This window comes from Lissotriton helveticus, chromosome 9 (assembly GCF_964261635.1).
Source record: "Lissotriton helveticus chromosome 9, aLisHel1.1, whole genome shotgun sequence".
NCBI classification, from domain to species: Eukaryota; Metazoa; Chordata; class Amphibia; order Caudata; family Salamandridae; genus Lissotriton; species Lissotriton helveticus.
The window spans coordinates 944,974,613-944,994,104 of record NC_136070.1 but is presented as its reverse complement, the minus strand read 5'-3'; the positions used below and the strand labels follow the sequence as shown (position 1 = coordinate 944,994,104).

The following is a 19,492-nucleotide window of genomic DNA, read 5'->3' as shown; positions in this document are numbered from 1 at the left end:
GAGAGTTTTTCTTATACAATTGTGCTTATTAACATGAGGTCCCCTCCACATGTACCCCACCTTTTGATCTTACATCTCTACATGGAAATATTAAACTATTCTGCGTTTCTACTTTTCCAGTCTAGCCTTAAGTTTTGTCCTAATGATTTGAGTGGGAACTTTACATTTAAACTTTTCTTCCACCCACAGCCAGTGTGGTGTCTTCTTTTCTTCCACCCACAGCCAGTGTGGTGTCTTCTTTTCTTCCACCCACAGCCAGTGTAGTGTCTTAAGATAGCGTGTGGGTGGGGGGGGCGTGTGGGGGGGGTGGGTGGGGGGGGCGTGTGGGGGGGGCGTGTGGGGGGGGGCGGGGGGCGTGTGGGGGGGCGGGGGGGTCGGTGTCATATGCTGTTAATGTCCCACTTTATTGATCACTGTTGCTACGTGATTCTGTTAACGTTGTAGCAGTCTTAATACTACTTAGTCACTCACAAAAAGGTGCTACAGCATTATTTACTTGAGCCTATAAAAGGATTCTCCTCCAGAAAAGGTTGCATCTTAGCCAGTATTTGAGTGTAATATCCACATGTGCTTGTAATTTGAATAATATGCTTTCCCGAAGATATCCGTTCATCAAAAATAAAGCCAAGTGAGTTCGCTGTTTTGAAAAAAAAAAGCACATCCAAATTTCCTATGTCATTTTACAGATGGGTTAATTATAACAAGCCTATTAATTCCACTAAATAGTTGGTCACTCCGAATGATTTTCCAGCCTAAGAAAACCTCTGCTCTTCTGATTTGATTGTTTGCTTTGTCAAATAGCCTGATTCTCATGTAAAGGAAGATCACTTATCACCAAAAAAATGTAATACTTATTTAATGTACTAACTACCGAGCCATCTCTGGAAATCTTCACATACACTATGAAAAAGTTAACTACTTTGGACCTATTTATTTTATTTAATTATTTAGTGTTTTATAGATCGCGAACCAGACCCGTGAGGGTATCCGAGCGCTTTACAGTAGTATCAGGTGGGATACAGAACAAAGGAGGGGGAGAGTCCAGGGATAAGGAAACAAATAGAAACAATATATGGTAAAACAAACAGTCATAATATTCGACTACAAAAGGGATAGGAGCAAAAACGATGCGATAAACTAGAAAAGCAGTCTCATCACCCTGAAGGATTGTTCAAAGTGCAGGGTGGGTAACATAGGAGAAGGCAGCCAAGGAAAAGTGCAGTGATGATAGGTAAAGTCAGGTTGAGGGGGTGATTGTAGTGTGAGCTTTAGGAGAGAAATGTGCCCATTAGGAAAGATTTGGTCTAATTTGTTAAGTGGGCTAGAGACGGCATTCTTCTAATGGCGGGTGGGAGTGAGTACCTGCATGGCTTATTGATTTTCTTTACTTGGCAAACTTCATTTAAACTATATTTTATGTTAAGAATCTCTTAACATCTGTGTCCAGTGTAGTGGCTAGTAGTGTTAAGTATGTTTAGTTGCCTGAATAAATAAATAGTAATTTTAGTGTGAAAAAGGGTTCTCTATTTATCCGCCTATAAGAATTCCACCCCCCCTTTAAAAAAAATAAATAAAAAAAAGTATGCAAAAGTGTGCATTGAGCGGTGTGTGTGCTCATAAGCGTTCTTTCGTTTAAGGTTGGTACTATTTAAGTGTTTGCATTTTATGAATACTCTTCCTTTGGATAAAGTGTTACTTTTCTTGCTTTCTGTCCATCAAACTCTCCTTTTGTCGTTCACCCAGTTAAATGTGTATGTGGAAAAAAAAATTCTAGTTACTTGAACACACAGCCTCTTTGGCTTTCATCAGCATTGAGGAGTTTTTTTTTCATGTCCATGGTGTTTAAATTAGGAAGTCTTTATAGCCTCCTTTGAAAGTGGTTTACAGGACCATTGTTGAGTGACCCTTATGAGTATAGGGCCTTCCAGAGACCCTTATGCAAAGAAACCGATTCATGCAGTGTATATGGAAGGTAGAGGCAGCTAGTAGCACTTCTGAACTACTCATTTTGACTTGGTCAATAGAGGGCTCAGCCTTCAGTTTTGGAAGGTACTGATCTGGGGTGTTGAAATTCTGGTTACTTAAGGAGATGCCAAGTTGATCGGTCTCCAGTTAAAAGCGGTCTAGAAGATTTTTTTGGGGCAATGTTCTGTCAGTTTTGTCTTCAGTACACCTGCTATTCTTCATAAACTCTCTGTACTTTATCTGCTCTCATATTAAGAGAAAGCTGTACATTGTCTTTCATGTAAACACTTCAAGCAGTCCTTCGGACTAACCACCCCATTTTGACAAAAAATAAAATGGTATGGAGTTTTAATGACTCCATTCAGACACCATTTGCTAATGCAGTACATTTAGTGCACTGCAGTCGGAGCACTATGTTGATTACAGGATATTTAGAAGCTACTAATATTTTAGCTTCATTAATTCTCGACTCTTTTACATTCTTGTTCCATAATTAACCATTCTACTGGTATGCTTTTTTGTTCGTCCGGTTTCACTTCCCACAAAAGGAAAGGTCAGCACCCCAGATAAATAGTAATTATTATCTTTCCTCAAATATTAAACAAAAATTGTTCAGCGGCTAAACTTTCCGGACATTAACACGAGTTTAAGTCGTTGCTATACTTCATGACTGATTTTTAGCACTCCTTACCACAACATAAACTATTTCTTGTTTGTTAAAAGGGTGTTCTTATTCCACTTAGTGGTATCCTTGTAACCATATTTGAAATGGTGACCGCTTTTGATGCCCTTACAGAGAGAGAGAGTCACCTGTCTTAGTGGGTAGTCAGTGTACTGAGCAATTCCCTCTCAGGCAATATTTTCTGGGAGAATTAGTTTATATAGTAGATTGGCTGATGCAGACGAGGCTACAGAGTATTTGCATAATTTTTACAGTAGAGCGTTTAAACTGATCCATATCATACTGCTTTGTGAAGAAATTCTTATTCTGTGACCATTTGTGGCTGATGTCGGACTGTTATTATGCATACAAGGGCCTGAGGCGCAATGTTGGGGAGGGGTAAAGGGGCAAGGAATGTGAAACGAACGGGCAAAACTTTTACAAGAGCTTAAACAGGTTGTACTTTCCCTCTTAATCTCTTCCCAAAAATGCATCATGCTTTAAGAACTGAATATAACCTTGTTTGGTTCTCTGCTCTATAGCTGAATCACTTGTAAACATGCACCATCCTAATCTCATTTGTGCTCTTTAGACCTTCACAGCCTGGTGTAATTCGCATTTGAGGAAATCTGGGACGCAGATTGAGAACATCGACGAGGATTTCCGAGATGGGCTGAAGCTCATGTTGCTACTGGAGGTCATATCAGGTGAGACAATGCAGACAATTCTCGATGAAATTGTGCTGCACCTTTTGTTCAAAAGGGAATGGAGCTATAATGTTAAGGGTGGTTAGGGTTTCAACATGTCTTACCTTCTTCAGAGTTCGTTTTTAAGTTCCTTGACACTTATTCTGAATGGCATGCCATAGTTTTGATTGAAGGGCCTCTGCTCTTAGCACATGTAGTGGGAAGCGGTCTGAAATCTAGCAACCAAAGCTCTAGTGATTATTTCGACCTGCGCTAACCGATAAAATGTACACTTGTGTTCTCTTACCAGGAGAGCGGTTACCAAAGCCGGAGCGAGGGAAAATGAGAGTACACAAGATTAACAATGTGAACAAAGCTCTAGACTTCATTGCCAGCAAAGGAGTGAAGTTGGTCTCCATCGGTGCTGAAGGTAAGCTGGAATGATGCCCACTCCGTCAGTTGATTGTTATCTTGTGCCAGGCCTGTAAAAGCCACTTCCTCTGAAATGCTTTTAAAGAAGAAAACTCTTTAAAGTTTGCTTTGTCTGTCGAGATGACAGCAGTTATTTGTCCTTCAGGTAGGTCTAACAATTTGATGCAACAAAAGACTAATTGAACTATCTGTCTATTTGGTCTCTGTACAGGCTGGAACGTCGCAGTAGGAGCGTTTAAAAAACGTTATAGGTAGTTACACCTGACATTCACTAAGCTAGATAGTTGCTTGCATTTTTCCATTACTTATAATACAAAATACATGATTTCCTTAAAGTAACGGTGTCCTGTGATTAAACTTCAGGGATATTCAGTTCCTGATTTTTATTTCTTTCCCCTCTCCCTCCCTACTTCCATTCTGGCTCACTGCTTCCATTGCAGGTTGTGCATGAGCTCCATTAATTTAATAATAGTTAATGTTGATGAGACCAGTGACTGTGCGAACAGAGAATAGCATAGAAAGAAAAACAGATGGCTGTTTTTCTGGGTGGTAGAACTGCAGTGCTTGTATTGCGTGGGGATCAATTAAGAGTTTATTTGAATATTTTCATTTTCAGGAGCTTCGTGCTTTGGTTTTAGCTTCGTGTTGAGTAGCATGTCTTTCTGAACCCAGGCAATGAATCTGCCTTCTGTTTCAAATCTTTGAAGCCATCTTGTTTGAAAGATACATTTGTGGACCCTGTTAACCGCATAATGGGGAGCCGATTTCTAAACATATCCTGCCCTTTCCCCTAGCACGTTTTGTACACAACACAAAGTCTTGACAAGCTGATCCTTACATACACCAAGATACAGAGGGCATCCAAGGTTCGTGTTATGTAGTAGCACTTTCGAACAGCCATGTGCGTTCTGGATGCCAGCTTCTGTAATTGCTGCAATTTGTTGCTTGGCTTCATGAGCCCACTTTAATTTGTTGCAGTAGTATAGATCACCATGGATATTATCATTTTCAGTTTTGAGCAGTGGGAGGATTCTCTAGAGTAGGACAGGTGTGTAGTGGCATCGATTGGGTTTCCTTTTTAAAGGAAAGACTGCTCAGTCAATTTGGATTCCTAGTTCCATACTTTCAGTAGGGTGCATGGAGGTATTTCTAAGTTTGGGGGCCAGTTGAATGGATGTAAGTAAGTTGGGTACTGCTTTTCCCACCTGCTAGCTCTAGATCAAGGCTTTGTTCATGCAGAGAAGGCTATTTAACCTAGTGCCACATATGGTCCAGCCAAGTCATGTTGGGTTTGTTGTTGCCATACATTTGAAAGGTTTTGAGTACTGATCCCGGTTATGCACCACTGGGTTCACTTAGCTATAGAACAATAGAGAGGCTAGTACCATCCATCTGGTATATGTGAAATTATGCTGACTTTTATAGCCCTGCCCATTCTTTCACTGTCTACAGCAGTGTGTTCTGTTCCACTCTATAGTTGGCAGGTGAGATCGGAGTGTTAAGGCTACTTACTTCTCCCCAGCAAGAGGAGCAGATCTTCTCTGATGTTGACCAAGGCAGAGTCTTTACCCTAAGAAAATCTGAATCTGACACGTGCTCATAAAGGACTTGAGTCATTAATTTGTGTAGGCATCTAATTATCTCCATTATAGCATAGGAGTGCGTTGGAGTTTGCCGTGATCTATACGTCTGCCAGGGGTGTTCTGTTTTCTTTGGAGTGCTAATGCAGTGTTTAATGAGTTGTGGGGCGACCCTGCTTCAGATGAAGGCTTTTAACAGTATCATGCTCTTTGTCTGGAGGTAATGGTGACATTTCTTAATGCACATGGTAGATCAAGGATCTCTTTGTGCATCTTTGGCCTTTTATTGAGTCTTTTTCTATTGCTTTTCTGCTCCATGGGGTTTCAGTGTACTCCATGCAAATTGCAGCAGAGGTGAAGTGTGGCAGGGGTGTGCCGTGGGTGCTATGTTGTAGCAGAGGCAGATTGGTAAGGCGAAGAGGCTAAATATTGCAGTTTAGGACTCTATGAAGTCATTACATTATTATTCAGATGCATTCATTCTAATCTTGGCCAACTATATATTGAAGATGGAGAGTGGATTTTGCAAGGTGGGTATTTTTAGACTCTCCTGCTGACTTTATTCACATGTTTGATTGATTGCTCTGTAGGTTTCCTCAAGCTCCTTGACAAAATAGCATTTCTGAAGTGTCTGACCAGAATGGGTGGCGATCTGCCTTGATGCTACAGGGTGGCGATATGAGTAGCCTGAGTAGTGGGTAGCAGTGACTGAATGATATACTAGAACTATGATTGGGAAATAACATTTGTTTTATGTGTCAATCTTGTTTTCATAGGTGAGGTTGTTTTCCCTACCTGGTTAAATTACACTACCTGATTAAATTACAGAGGCTTTTCATTGATTTCAGTGGCTTGTTTTTTTCTGTTCAGTTAACTTAAAAGTTACAGTTGTACAGGATCAGGTTTTTTTCTGCAGTCTAGAGGTGTATGCTCAACTCAAGGAGGTAATCCATGAATTGGGTGGTTGTAACCTAGAAGGTAGTACATCTTCCCTATGATAAAAGGGCGTTTGTATTTGATGGTAATGGTGAGTAACTACTTGCTCAAATGGTTGATTAATATAGTTGAGTAGTTTGTGCTAGTTAGCTCTGTCGTGTGCACTAACCCTAACTGTTTCTCTGAACCTCTCTGCTACTGTTTGACTTCAGTACCTTTGTGGTGAATGTTATTTTAGAGTTATCACTGTACACTCAAACTGATTGAGACAGCTGATCTCAGATAGACCCCATCTACTCAGACTATGAATTTGGCACTCCGCTTTATGGGGGGTGTTTTGTGCAAGGATATTGTACTTAATCAGAGCACAGAGAAATATTAGTGGGTTTTCGAGTGTTACTGTGAGATATCCAAGGTAACATAGTTTTGACCTGCACATCGCTTTGTTTGCTAGATTCATTCTGCAGTTTCAATTATAGGCATGTATACAAAAATGCTAGGTGGCCACAGATGGTACATAGGATAGGCTGGATAGTGTATTGCAGATGACTGGCACATTAGGTGTTTTTGTCTTTGAGACACCTGCTAAACATTAAGTAATAAGGATTGTTCATGATGAGCTGCCATTAGTTTTTGGGTCTCACCTGAGCCAGCGCATGCGTTGCTCTGCGAGACATTTAGTTAGTGGGTTTTTAAAGTGCTACCATAGGCTTTTGCTGGCCTCAGGCTTGCGGTTACGCGTACAGCCGCCATCTGTCTTTCCTCAGTCATGGCTCATAAAGCCTTACAGCTCTCTCAGAAGCGCCTCGCTCAGCCCCTCCCCCACCACAGAGCGCGTCCCAGTGATCCCTTTCGCTTTCACGGCCGCGTTACTTTCACGGCCGCGCGGCCAGTGCTTGTTTTCTTTGCACTGTCTTCCTCTTATCTTGCTACTTTCACGGTCTAATAATCTGCCCCTTTATTTTTCCAGCTAATCCTCTTCCGTGTGCCCCATCTCTTTCCATTCCTCTTGTCCGCCCTGGCTCTCTCCTCCATCACCACCTGCCTTCTCTCTCTGTCCTTCTCCGCTTCCGTGTCTATTTGGAGAAGGACAGACGGAGATCCCACTCCATCCGAGGACGGTAGCCGAGACGGGCTCCGACATTTCCACCAGTCATGTGTACCTTCTGGCTTCTGGTAACTCTCTGTAATTCCGTCTATGACAAGGAATTGATACCGTTCGTTGCAGTTGTGTGATACATGCTGAGACGGGCAAAGCTCCGTTTCTGCGTGTGTTTCTCTGCCTGTTTGTGAGCACGTAAGAATTTAAATGGCTCCGTATTCCCTGGTTGCTATTTTCCTAAGCACCTGGAATGTCGAAACCCGATCAGGTTCCCCGTGGCCCGTTGCAAAGGAGAAGCCGGTATTGCATTTGTTACATACTTATTTAATTTTATTTTTTCCAAATGATACCCCGGTTTTAGATCGAGCCTGCCCGACATCATAGCTCTCTGATTGCGAAAGCCTTATTGTTGGTTTGCTATGAACATACAGGGGCTTGAAGCCTGCCTCTTGCTTACCGTTTGCTGGCACTCCTGTCACTCATTTTTAAGCTTATTTGTGTCTGTTTGTGAATTTTGTCTTTGTCCCTCTCATGAAGCCTAGTCTCTTTACCATCTATTTTGATTGGATGTCCTGCCCCCACCCCATCTGCTTTTTAAGTACCACTTTTTAGGTCTCGCTCTCGAGACCTATTGTCGTCGAGATGCCTCTCAAGGGAGACAGACCGGGGCTCGTGCAGATTCTTGCATATTCTGCTTTATGGACGCGCACGTGAGACGCGCCTGCCACAAAGCGTGCACAGCTGGCGCGAGCCAATCAGGGTCGAATCAACAGTGTGAACGCGCCCCGGAAGATGCGGCAGCACTCAGCAGACCAGACCTCTCCAGAGACACATGGATGACCACAACCACCAGATCACTCCGGAGTAGCTTCACTCTACATTCACGTCCGGTGCCCAACAGCGCCACTGCCCATCTCCGCACCCACCACCGTCCTGTCCCACACCACCACGCCCCATGTAATTTTATTTATTACTTCCTTATGCGTTTTTATATAGCGCGGACTTTACCCGAAGGTGTCAGAGCGCTTCACAAAAGGAACAGGACTGATATACAAGTGAACAAATTACAAAAGCAAAAGTCACAATCGTGAGTGAACTAAGTACAAGGAGGGAAAACTGACATGTGTGCAGGTTACAAAAGCGTACAAAGTACAAGTAGAGGTGTCCTACTGCAATAAATGGAGGACACTCAAACACTCAAACACAAGAACAAACGTTACATAGGCAATGGTGGCACTCTCCACCACTCCCGCGCTGAGGATGAGCCCCCCACCACCGCATCCCGACAGCAGAGCCCCTTAAATTCGTCTCCACGACACGGCAGCCTCTGTTGCCTACGCAGCAAATCGCTCCTCCCCCGCAACTACAGAACACCCCGGCATCCCCCACAACACCCCCGACCACAGTAGCAGTACCTCTGCGGCTCCCACCTCCGAGTCCTCTGCAAACCGCGGCACGCCATTTGTCCTTGCCCCGGCAGCCCCCTCCTTGGGCCGCACGACCTGCGCAGCACACACCGACCTGAGCACGGTGAAGCCTGCAGTCGCCGCCACTGGGCACGAGCCGCAGACCACGGCAATGTGCACGCCCACAATGCATCCGCGTCTCTCCCACCCCACACCATTCAAGCAGCTAGCTGCCCATTGTATTCTTTTCTTCTTTCCGTTTTTTTTTACTTATGCGTTTTAATATAGCACGGACTTTACCCAAAGGTGTCAGAGCGCTTTACAAAAGGAACAGAACTGATATAATAGAACAATACAAGTGAACAAATTTCAAAAGTTACATTACATGAGGCAAAAGTGACACTCGTCAGTGAACAGAGTACAAGTGGTAGCAAACGGTGCATTACAAGAGGAAAAAGTGACATGTGTGCAGGTTACAAAAGCGTACAAAGTACAAGTAGAGGTATAATACTGCAATAAATGGAGGACACTCAAACACAAGAACAAACGTTACTTAGGCAATGGTGGCACTTGTGCAAGTAGCTAAAGCAAACAAAAAGTACGAGGTAGCAAATTGTGTGAACGCGCTTCCCACGAGCAGATTCTGGTCTGTGAACGTGCTTCACATGAACAACTTTTGCGCGTTCATTCATTTAGAGTGCTCCTCTCTGGAAGACCTTCTGTGTTAATTATAGGTCCTTTCCGGGAGACGTGCTATTAGTTAGCAGTGTGGGGCGCCTGTCGGCATGCTGTGATAATGACTTTCTTTGTTTTTACATGCTGCGCAGCTTATGATCTGCTGTTCGAGATGGCTTTAGGTCAATAAAAAATGCTCTATGGCGTGGTCAGCGTTGATGGTGCCATATCAATTTTTTTTTAATACTTTGAGCCATGTTGCAAAGCAGCTCGACTGCTGTACAGCATGTTAAAAAAAAACATTGACAAAGTCAATAGATTTTCACATAGGCAAAACCAATTCTTGTTTTATTACGTTTTAGGGCGTGGTTGAACAGTTTTTAGAAGTATTTATGCCACTATCTGTTTGAGCTTGCGTTCACTGCCTTCCAAAGTGCTGATCTTGGTGGTTGAATCAGACTAATCTCTCTTCCATGTCATCTTCATTTGGTGCCACATATGAGCTGATATGCACACAGAAGAACTTATTTTTCTTATGAGCCTTGTCACACCCAGGCAAGAAAGCATATCAAGAATTCATCATTTGCGGACTGATTATTCATAGTGCTGTTTGGAGAGCCCAGAGGACTGATCCGCCTATCACTTCAAACACCAGCCAGCGTGTGCTTCACTCTCCGGTTCCCGAAGATGGTAGATGTATACCCAGGCCACGGGGAGAGCTTGGAGATGTTGCAACTGCAATGTTCTCTCCCGAAGCTCACCTCTCCACCCATAAGGCATCATTGGAGCCACTTTACGTCTTACAGTGGCTCTGGGCACACTATGGTACTACCCTGAATAATTTCTGCCAGTATAACCCCCAGTATTGGCATTGCCTAGGTCACTGGGTAGGGCTGATTGGAAGTACCGCGGCAGACACCAGCTGCATATGGGTGAGCGCGAATATACCACTCAAAAGGGTGGGTGGTGGGATGTGGGTGGGCAGTCCCCTCAGCTCATGCTGCGCTAGTTGATTGTCGATTCTAGGCAGTCACAACGTTTCTTCCCATATTTACAATTCGTGGCCTGATGCTTCAATGAGCACATGGCGGCTAGAAACGGCTCGGTAGGTGGAAAAAGAGGGCACAAAGCGGGAGTGGAATGTAGTGGCTATCTGGAACCTCAGCAGGCCATGCCCACCTTTCTTCAACTAATAATGCACTCTTATTGGTAATGCATACAGCAAATACACCATAACATAAATTAGAATAACATATAAATCATATGTGCATGCTTGGCATCTGACCTGTTCTCATTGATGGATTCTGCTGAATGGGCTATAGCTATAAAGGTTTTTTAACTTCTGGCAGCATATTTTATGCCAAAGATTAAGCCAAAACCCAGATGTCATTTGAAGCTAGAACAACATTCTACACCTACATCAATTAATTTGATAAGTAGACTTTCGGTCCTTGAATTGACCTCAGAGTAATGACTAATGACTACTACCTGGGCATCTGTGGCTGAAGTGGATGATTTGTATATGTACCTTTTTCCATGCCTAATGCATCTCCATAGTTTGGAAATGTATTTCAGAGACTGTTCATTATTTTGTATACAAATGAAAAACAAATTACTTGTCCCGTGAGTCTTTTTAGGAGTCTGCTGTTCTGCCCACTGCAATCTCAGGTGTCACATCTGTGTGTTTATTTTCCTTTCTCTATGATTTTGTCCCATTTTAGGTCTCGCTGGGCCAACGTGCATATTTGCTCTGCGAGAGTATAGTAAGGGACTTTAAAAAGTGCTCCCAAAGGCTGCAGGCGGATGAGGTACAGTGCATGTGCGCCGCGCGCGCTCATCATTTGTCAGCCTGCAGCCTTTGGGAGCACTTTCTCGGCTGCTTTGATGTTCAGTGAGCCGCGTGGCCAATGAGAACACCAAAGCGGCCGCGAAAGTGCTCACCATTTGCCACCCCCCTTATCCCACTTCCTGCTTGTTCCCCCTTAATGTTGTTGCCTTTAGTTTTTTTGTATTTACCTGTAAAAATAAAAAAAATTGTTTGATCTCTTCATGGTTTTTGTTTCTAAACTCTATCCATCTATCGGACTCACTCTCTATCTATCGCACTCGATCTATCTATCGCCCTCTATCTATCTATCGCCCTCACTCTATCTAATAATGGAGAAGTGTGGCTCACTGGTTAGAGCGGCAGACTCTGAAGCAGAGATCAGGCCCGGGACCAGGGTTCAAGTCCCGACGCGGAAGGGTCTTGAGCTCAATGTCTGCGGACTCGATAATTCTCGCCTCGGCGCCTACTCTAATCATGGGTCCCACGCTGCAACTCTGGGCAATAGCTTGCTTAATCTCCACAACGGCCCCTACAACACTGGGATGCCTGGCTTCACCTTGGGGGTGCCCAGGAGGGGCTTCTCACAGGGAGAGCCAGGAAGGGTTCCACAGCGTTATACAGCGCCGGGACGCCCCGTTGGGGCAGCTGTGCGCTTTACAAAATACACTACTCTATCCATCTATCACCCTCACTCTACCTGTCTATCTATCGCCCTCACACTATCTGTCTATCTATCGCCCTCACTCTATCCATCTATCGCCCTCACTCTATCCATCTATCGCCCGCCCTCTATCCATCTATCGCACTCACTCTATATATCTATTGCATCACCACAGCATCACTCAGCACCACCACAGCATCACTCAGGGGCACCACAATATCACTATGTGCTACCATAGCATCTCTGAACGCCACAGCATCACTCGTCGCCACCACAACATCACTCGTCGCCACCACAACATCACTCGTCGCCACCACAACATCACTCAGCGCCACCACAGGATCAATCTGTGCAACCATTCAACAACAACTGGTTCAAATATGTTATCTAAATGTTTCAAGCTTTATTACAAATGTCACAAAAAAATGTTAATATTCCACTTCTGTTCTTTGATTTTCTTCACAATAAAATACATTGAATATAATCTTCACAAAAGTTATTTACAAAAGTTTAAGCTATTGCCATTATAAATTACAATAACTTTTATTTAAGTATTAATTATTTAAAAAAATTAAGTCAGTAATTTGTAATATCAATACATCTAAGTCACGTAAATACAACACATTGCTTTACAAATGCTATGGGTGTCACATTTGCGAAAGTTAAAACTATTGGCATTGTAAATGACAAAGCTATTAATTTAGCTATTTTCAAAACCAACACATAAATAAAAACTTTGTCATTTACAATACCAATAGCTCAAACTTTCCTAATGCGAAACCTATTCCATTGCTAATGCTTGTTTCTTTTTGGTTAAGCACTCCATGAGAGTGTGCATGTTTTCCACCTGTCTGTCATGTACCTCTATCCCTCTGCAGTCTGTGTAGTTATCTGTTACCTGTGTGCTTCTCCCTGCCCCGCTCCATGTTGTTGCACTCACTTGTATGCCCTCCCCTGTTGAACTTTTGCCCCTGTGCTTCCCCCACCTACTTCACATTGCTCACTTGCCCCCTGCTTCTGTTTCCCACCACTGCTCTCTGTTTATCACCCAGCCCTTCATGTTGCTTCTCCCCACCCTTGCCCTCCTTTGTTGTCACTTGTTGCTTCTCATGTCCACCCACAATTGCTTCCCCCACCTGTACTCTGTGTTGCCACACCAACTCCTGCCACCTGCAGTTTAAAAAAAAACACTTCCATGCGTTTTATTCTTTTAACTTGCTGATCCAACTCGGATCAGTAATAAAAAGAACAAACAAGCATTGGCATAGCCAATAGGTCTCGCCTTTGGGACCTTATAAGTGTTTAGCCATGCAACAGTTGATGTTGTTGCACCTAGGATATTGTGCTGCATAACTAAATACTTATAAGGTCCCAAAAGCGAGACCTATTGGCTGTGCCAATGCTTGTTTCCTATTCTGTTGAGCTTTATGTGGGGGATTGTCTTGAGTTTGGATTGTCATATGTGGTCAACCTCTAAGAAGAGGAGTTTGTGCTACTGATACTGAGGATGCAGCAGTGGCCTATTTGGCCAATCACAATGCGTCCAGTCTAACAAGATTTTATCTTTTACATGAGTCTTGACTGTTCCATAGAAATAATGTTAATTGTGAGGGTATGGATTCAGAGCAAGTTGTACTGCATCAAGCCCTTGGCGCTTGCAATTCCAAGCTTTTGGTTGTGGTTGGCAGTTTCGGGAATTTCAACTTAAATTTGGTTAATGACAAATAGAAGATTGGTCTTAATTTTGCCTGTGTTTAGACTTATGGATACATGTACAATGGTGGCTTCTGGGAAAAATCTCAGATTGCAACTTTTCTGCTGTTTGTTTGCTTTCTTTGATATTTTGGCTGCTTGGTAGATGATTAAAACTCTCTACAGATCTGGCATTCTGGATCCTTTGTTTTGTTAAATGCCTTCTCTGTAGCGAAGCGTCAGTGGCCTAGCTGAGGGTTATGTGTGAGTGGCTACTCTGGAGATGGTCTTGGGGATGTTGGCACCAGCATGGTTTGGGTAATTTTGAACTTAATCGTGAAACGACTAGCGTTTGTTGCAATTACTCTGAGCTAAGTGGCTATTCCTCAGGCAAGCTATGAGGGTTAATTGGTGTGTTTTGTGGTGTTTGTGATTTGTCACTGAATTTGTACAGGGGATACTGGCGGTCGTGTGAAGGATTGTATTTGTATTGCTACTGTTTGGGTTTGTGGGTCCACTTGTCCACTGTGGAGAACGAATGTATAGAAGTGAGGAGGACATCTTTGATAATTTTAATTGTTAGTTGGCTCTGCATTAGTGTGAACTTCAGATACGGAGTTTCTTTGAATATGAATTATGAAATAAGTCCTTCAGGGCTCTACACAGATCACTTCTGCAGCAATATGGATTACTTACGCTATCTTAGTGGGATATGAACCATAGCAACTTTTGATTGCATCTGGATCATTATGGTAGGTGATCAGCTCCACAGAGGTATCTTGTTGCTTGTTTGTTAATATGCTGAAGTTTTTGGGCATTTTTTGCTTGAAATCTGGCTTACCATTCCTCTTTTTGACTTCTCTTGTGTAAATAAATTGGGTTCAATTAGCCGCACAAGATGAGCAAAAAGAATAGAAATATAATGAGTAAAGAGTAATGCAAGTACAAAGGCAAAAAAGGTAAGTATAGGAGATGTACTGCCTTCCTGTCAAGTAGTCACTATTACCATCAAGTTAAAAGACCCTTTTATCACAGAGAAGATTTACTGCCTTCCGAGGTACAGCCTCACAATTTCTGGATTGCTAGGGTTGGACTGTGGACAGTTTAGTGTTCATTTGTACGGTATCCTGGCTAAATGTGATAGCATGGAGCAGAAGGGCAAATGGAGTAGCTATGGAGTTATGAAAGATCATTTCAAGCAGTCACAGACCAAAGTTTGGGTGAGTGACAATTATACAATGCTGCTAGATGTGCTTGATGGGGTTTATTAATGTTGGTTTCTTATTCGAAATAGAGGGGTCGTCTTCATTTATCAGTAAAACCTTAAAAATAAAATGTAAACATTTATTGACCTTTGTTGTATTTGGAGAGTGAGGTGTAGTTTTGCTTTTTATAGTGTACCTCCCCAGTATTAGTGAGAAGGTAAAGAAGATTAACAGGAGAGAAACCAAAGATGAGTAACTTGAGCAGTCACTTAACCAATATCCTAGTGCATTGTTTACAGTTAATTCCTGATTCAGAAAAGAAAGGTAGTTAAGTGACCGTCCGAGGATGTGAATGAGTGTTAGAGCAGCTAACTATCAGGCAAACTTCTTTGCATCATTCTTCATCAACCACTACACATTATGTTGCTTTCAAAGCTGCTTTTTGACTCCATAGCCAACATTGCAATGAATTGCCAGCACCCAATGTATTAGCTGGTATCAATTTTTGGTGTTTCAAATCCGCGTTAAGCTGGTCCTTTTAACCTCCTCTCTATCAAGGAAGCATCTGGGTTCCACCAACTGATCAGTAGTCCCACTCAAGCACCCGCCCACACCCTTGATGATGTACTTGCCGACCATTAACTTTCCTGATGACATGCACATACTTCATTAAATGCATTGAAATTGATAGAAACCTCGAAATTGAATGGCTTAATCTCAGCCTTCGCAATGGCCCCTCTCCAACCTCACTATATGGAAGGATCGTTACAGCATTAATTTCTTTCTTATCTTTCCCTTGGCATCCGAATTTCTACTGACATTTACATAACCAGTGACTAGACCCTGGATGAAATTCCACTCCCAGGCCCAGAAATATCTGGAAAGTAATTCCATCCTTGAGGGACTTTTGACATAGTGGTCCCTCTGAAAATTACACGTCTGCACTCAAATGGAAGAAGAGCCGGTTGGTTCCATTCAGATGTAAAACTCCAAAATACTGAAACTAGATACCTTGAAATATTTTGCAGCAAATCTTTCAACCTTGATAAAACGTAGCTCCAAAGGCAATACTGATTCCACAGATCATTTGTCAAAAAGTGCAGGAAGTTGCACTAAACTCCATGCATCTCAGTGGCTACATGCTGTACTAAAGCAGTCGTCAGAATCAATGAATTCAAAGCAGCCATTTATCAAAAAACCCTCCCAGGAACTTAGGCTGCAGCATACCACTCCATCAAGAAGGCCGCTAACCTGGATTTTTTTCTTCCATTGAAAACCAGGCAATGTCCTGGAAGCTGAAGTTCTTGGTCTCTACCCCCACCAAACGTTTATCCTGATCCAAACCCATACTAAGCTCCGTCAATCTGCCTAACCCAAATAAAACCACCAACCTAATTTAAAGCCACAAATAAGGCTAATTCCCCTGCTAATCCTTGCCCACCATTCATATTCAAACCAATTCTCCTCTTGTTAAGTACCAGCAAGAGAAAGCATCAACTCCTTATCAACTGGGTAATTGCTATGTGACCTGAAAACATATTTAACCTAGTCTAAATGAGCAGGGTCTCCATCAGACTAACCCAACCAACTACAGTCTGATAGCTAATGGACCTTATTGGGTGAACTTGTGTTTTGCATGGTTGTTGAAATGTAGCCTTCGCCCAGGGATCAAACTTTGTTTAAACAAATACTTATATTAAGCAGACAAATGGATTTTGACCTGAAAGAACCACATAATTAGCACTAATCTCCACCCGGGTCTACCTCAAAACCTGTGATAACAGTAGAGTTGCTGTGCTCTGCTGCTATTTGACCTGCCATTAGTTTTATACACAGATAACCACCAACTACTTGCCCAAATGATATGACACCGGGAACGAAGGTACAGTGCTCAATTGAATAAAATCCTTCCTTCTTTAAGGATTTCCCCCAAATTGTTTTGTTGCTACAATTCTTTTTCCAACCCTACCTCAGATCAGTAAATGTTCCCTAAGGCTCAAATACTGCACTTCTACTCTTCTTTTACCTTGCCCGTTTTCTGAAAGTAGTGATTTATTTCAATTTCACCTGCTACACCCAAGCGACGTATAATCCGGTCATCTTTAAATTAGACCCTACATCACAGGTTGAAACCAAGACTCAATTAATGCCTTTTGGCCCTGTAACAATGGATTCTATAAAAGCACCCCAATCTGAACTCAAAAACAAAAATACTTACATGCAGATCTTGACGTAAGTTGGAGCATGTACACTCCCAGCCCTTGGTAATAGGGCAGACGCTCGCCATTTTGACTGCAGTGAAAAAAATATCTTTGTAGTGATTATGGGCTCCAGCCTCCTACTTCGATTCCAAAATAGTGACAAGAGCCTCTTCCTCCACTATGAAAGTCTCGACAGCACGTTTACCCCATCTGAGACATAAAATAGAAGAATAAGCTATAGGGCTATCTCACATAAGATATGTTCTAGTGAGATCAAGACTGGATTTCATTAATAATATTTACATTGAGCTGACTTTAAAAACAGTTCCTAAATTAGAAGGAATACAGAATACTGCAGCTGGAGAAGTCCTCTCTATGTTGAGACTGAATCTCGCCTGCTCCCAAAGTACTGCATGATTGACCAGTTTTTCCTCCGGTGCATTCTTCATTCCACACCTTGGGCTGGGATTCCGTTTTTACAATTCAAACTCAGACTATAGAACCAAAGGAGAAACCTTTGATGAAGAATAGCTCACTGCTCTTAATTTTTGTTTGGCAGAAAGAACACACAGGAGGCAGACTCTTCCACTACAGACATAACAATTAAGACATAAACGATTAAAGACAATTAGATCTATGAACAGTCTTGTGCAATTCGTGTCCTAAAACCCTCGTTCTCCCCTTAACCAATGCTCTAGTACTTCAAAATTCATAGTCCACGCTGGTTTGCATATGCTGCTTGTGAAGCCATCCTTTAAATCCTCTCTCTCGGGTGTAAAATGTGGGCACACACTGTTACATCAAGTTTGGAGCATGCTCTGGACATCATGTATGACGCAAATACTAAGCTATATTAGTCTACATCACGGCAAACACCCATCATCGCATCCATACAGCTTGCAATTAGTACCATTTACTTTTGGTATGTAAAGCACTTTTAGACCTCAACAAACTCTAGGAAAGCACTTTATAAACAGTCCAATACAACGAAGAAGTTGATTGTGTGCGCGCACAATGTATTGGCCCATATTAAATGTTTGTCGTTGAAATATTTTACCAACCCAGTCTCTCCACAGCTCGCTATTGTAATGTCTTTTCCTTTCAACCTTCTCCCCCCCCCCCCCCCCCCACCGCCTCACATTGGACCCTTTCTTCTGGCACGGGTTTCCTTTTTGTACTCGGCTTGACCTTCTTGCTGCTTGTTTGGAAGACAGATTTGATGTATTTCGGATTTTTCTAACGCTGGCCCAGCTCCAGCTCCTGTCTAACAGCTGCTTAGTTTGTTGAAAAGGATCCCCATACATAGTAAAATAGCTACCAAGAGAGGTTCACATGAAGCTTTTGCTAATTGAGCAATGCTGGTTTAAAAAAAAAAACTGTCGGGCCGTTCATTAAAATTCCACAAATGACCTTTTGTGCTGAACTAAATTCCAGCGTGGGAGACCTAGGATGACATCTCACTTTTTTTTTAAACGAAGCCCTGTCTCAGCCAGCATATTACGGTGGAGATGGCCATTTCATGGGGGGTTCTCTGGTTTTGAGACTGTATGAAATATAAATGATAAATGTAATAGATATCGTCTCCCGCAGAGCTGAGTGGATTTGAAAACCCTTGCACTGGCAACAGGTGGTGTCAGGGCTTTTTCAGTGTAAGGTTCATTGCCAAACGCTGAGGTCAGTGCCATCAGATATGGAGCCAGATATCTTTGCCTTCTTTTCTTGCCACGGACTCAATGTTTTCAAAATTATCACAGTTTTTGCCTTATATTTTTTTATTTTCTTTTTTTACTGGTTCCGATCTTCAGTGTATTTCCTTTTTTTTTTTATTAATCCCGATCCTCCATCGGCTTGATGAGGTTTGGTCGTGAGGCATAGGCTTATTCTTCTTTCCATATTTGTTTGCAAAGCAAGAGCTTTTGCAAGAAGATGACTGCAGGTTTCACTCCCAACGATTGATGGGACAAGAGTAGCCACTCTCGTACTTATGCAGGTGCCAATCTGAATCATCTGGGCATAAGTCTGTTACACAGACGCCACTATTTAACCCCTTCGCTGCGGGGGGGTATTTTCCCGCTGTGCTGGGGGCGCGCACGGCGCCCGCATGCTCATGACGAGCTCAGCTCGTCATGAGGCACGGCGCTCCTGTGCTCATGACGAGCTCAGCTCGTCACAGGTGCATTACCTGCCGTGGAACGCTCAGCACAGCAGGGGAATTATCCCTGCATGCGAGCGCTCCACGGCTCATGACGGGCTGAGCTCGTCATGAGCACCGGAGCGCCGTGGCTCATGACGAGCTCAGCTCGTCATGAGCATGGAAGAGGTTAAGAGGTTACTTTTCATATCCTTGCAAAGTCCTTCTTTATGACAACATATTTCTTCCTTTGATTCGGAGAAGCAGCAGAAGAATAGTGATGGTACCACAGGATAAAACCAAGGGTTGATGCCAAAGGTGCAGGGGTAGC

The 19,492-nt window shown here is 42.9% G+C and overlaps 1 protein-coding gene across 1 annotated transcript in view; it reads left to right on the top strand.

Moving 5' to 3' along the window:
- Nucleotides 1–19,492, top strand: part of LOC144782059 (alpha-actinin-4) — a 280,125-nt gene that overhangs the window by 75,815 nt on the left and 184,818 nt on the right. The window contains exons 2-3 of the mRNA XM_078661201.1: nt 3,219–3,333; nt 3,623–3,742. Of these exons, the coding sequence (XP_078517327.1) occupies nt 3,219–3,333; nt 3,623–3,742 (235 nt within the window). The remainder of the gene's footprint in view (nt 1–3,218; nt 3,334–3,622; nt 3,743–19,492) is intronic.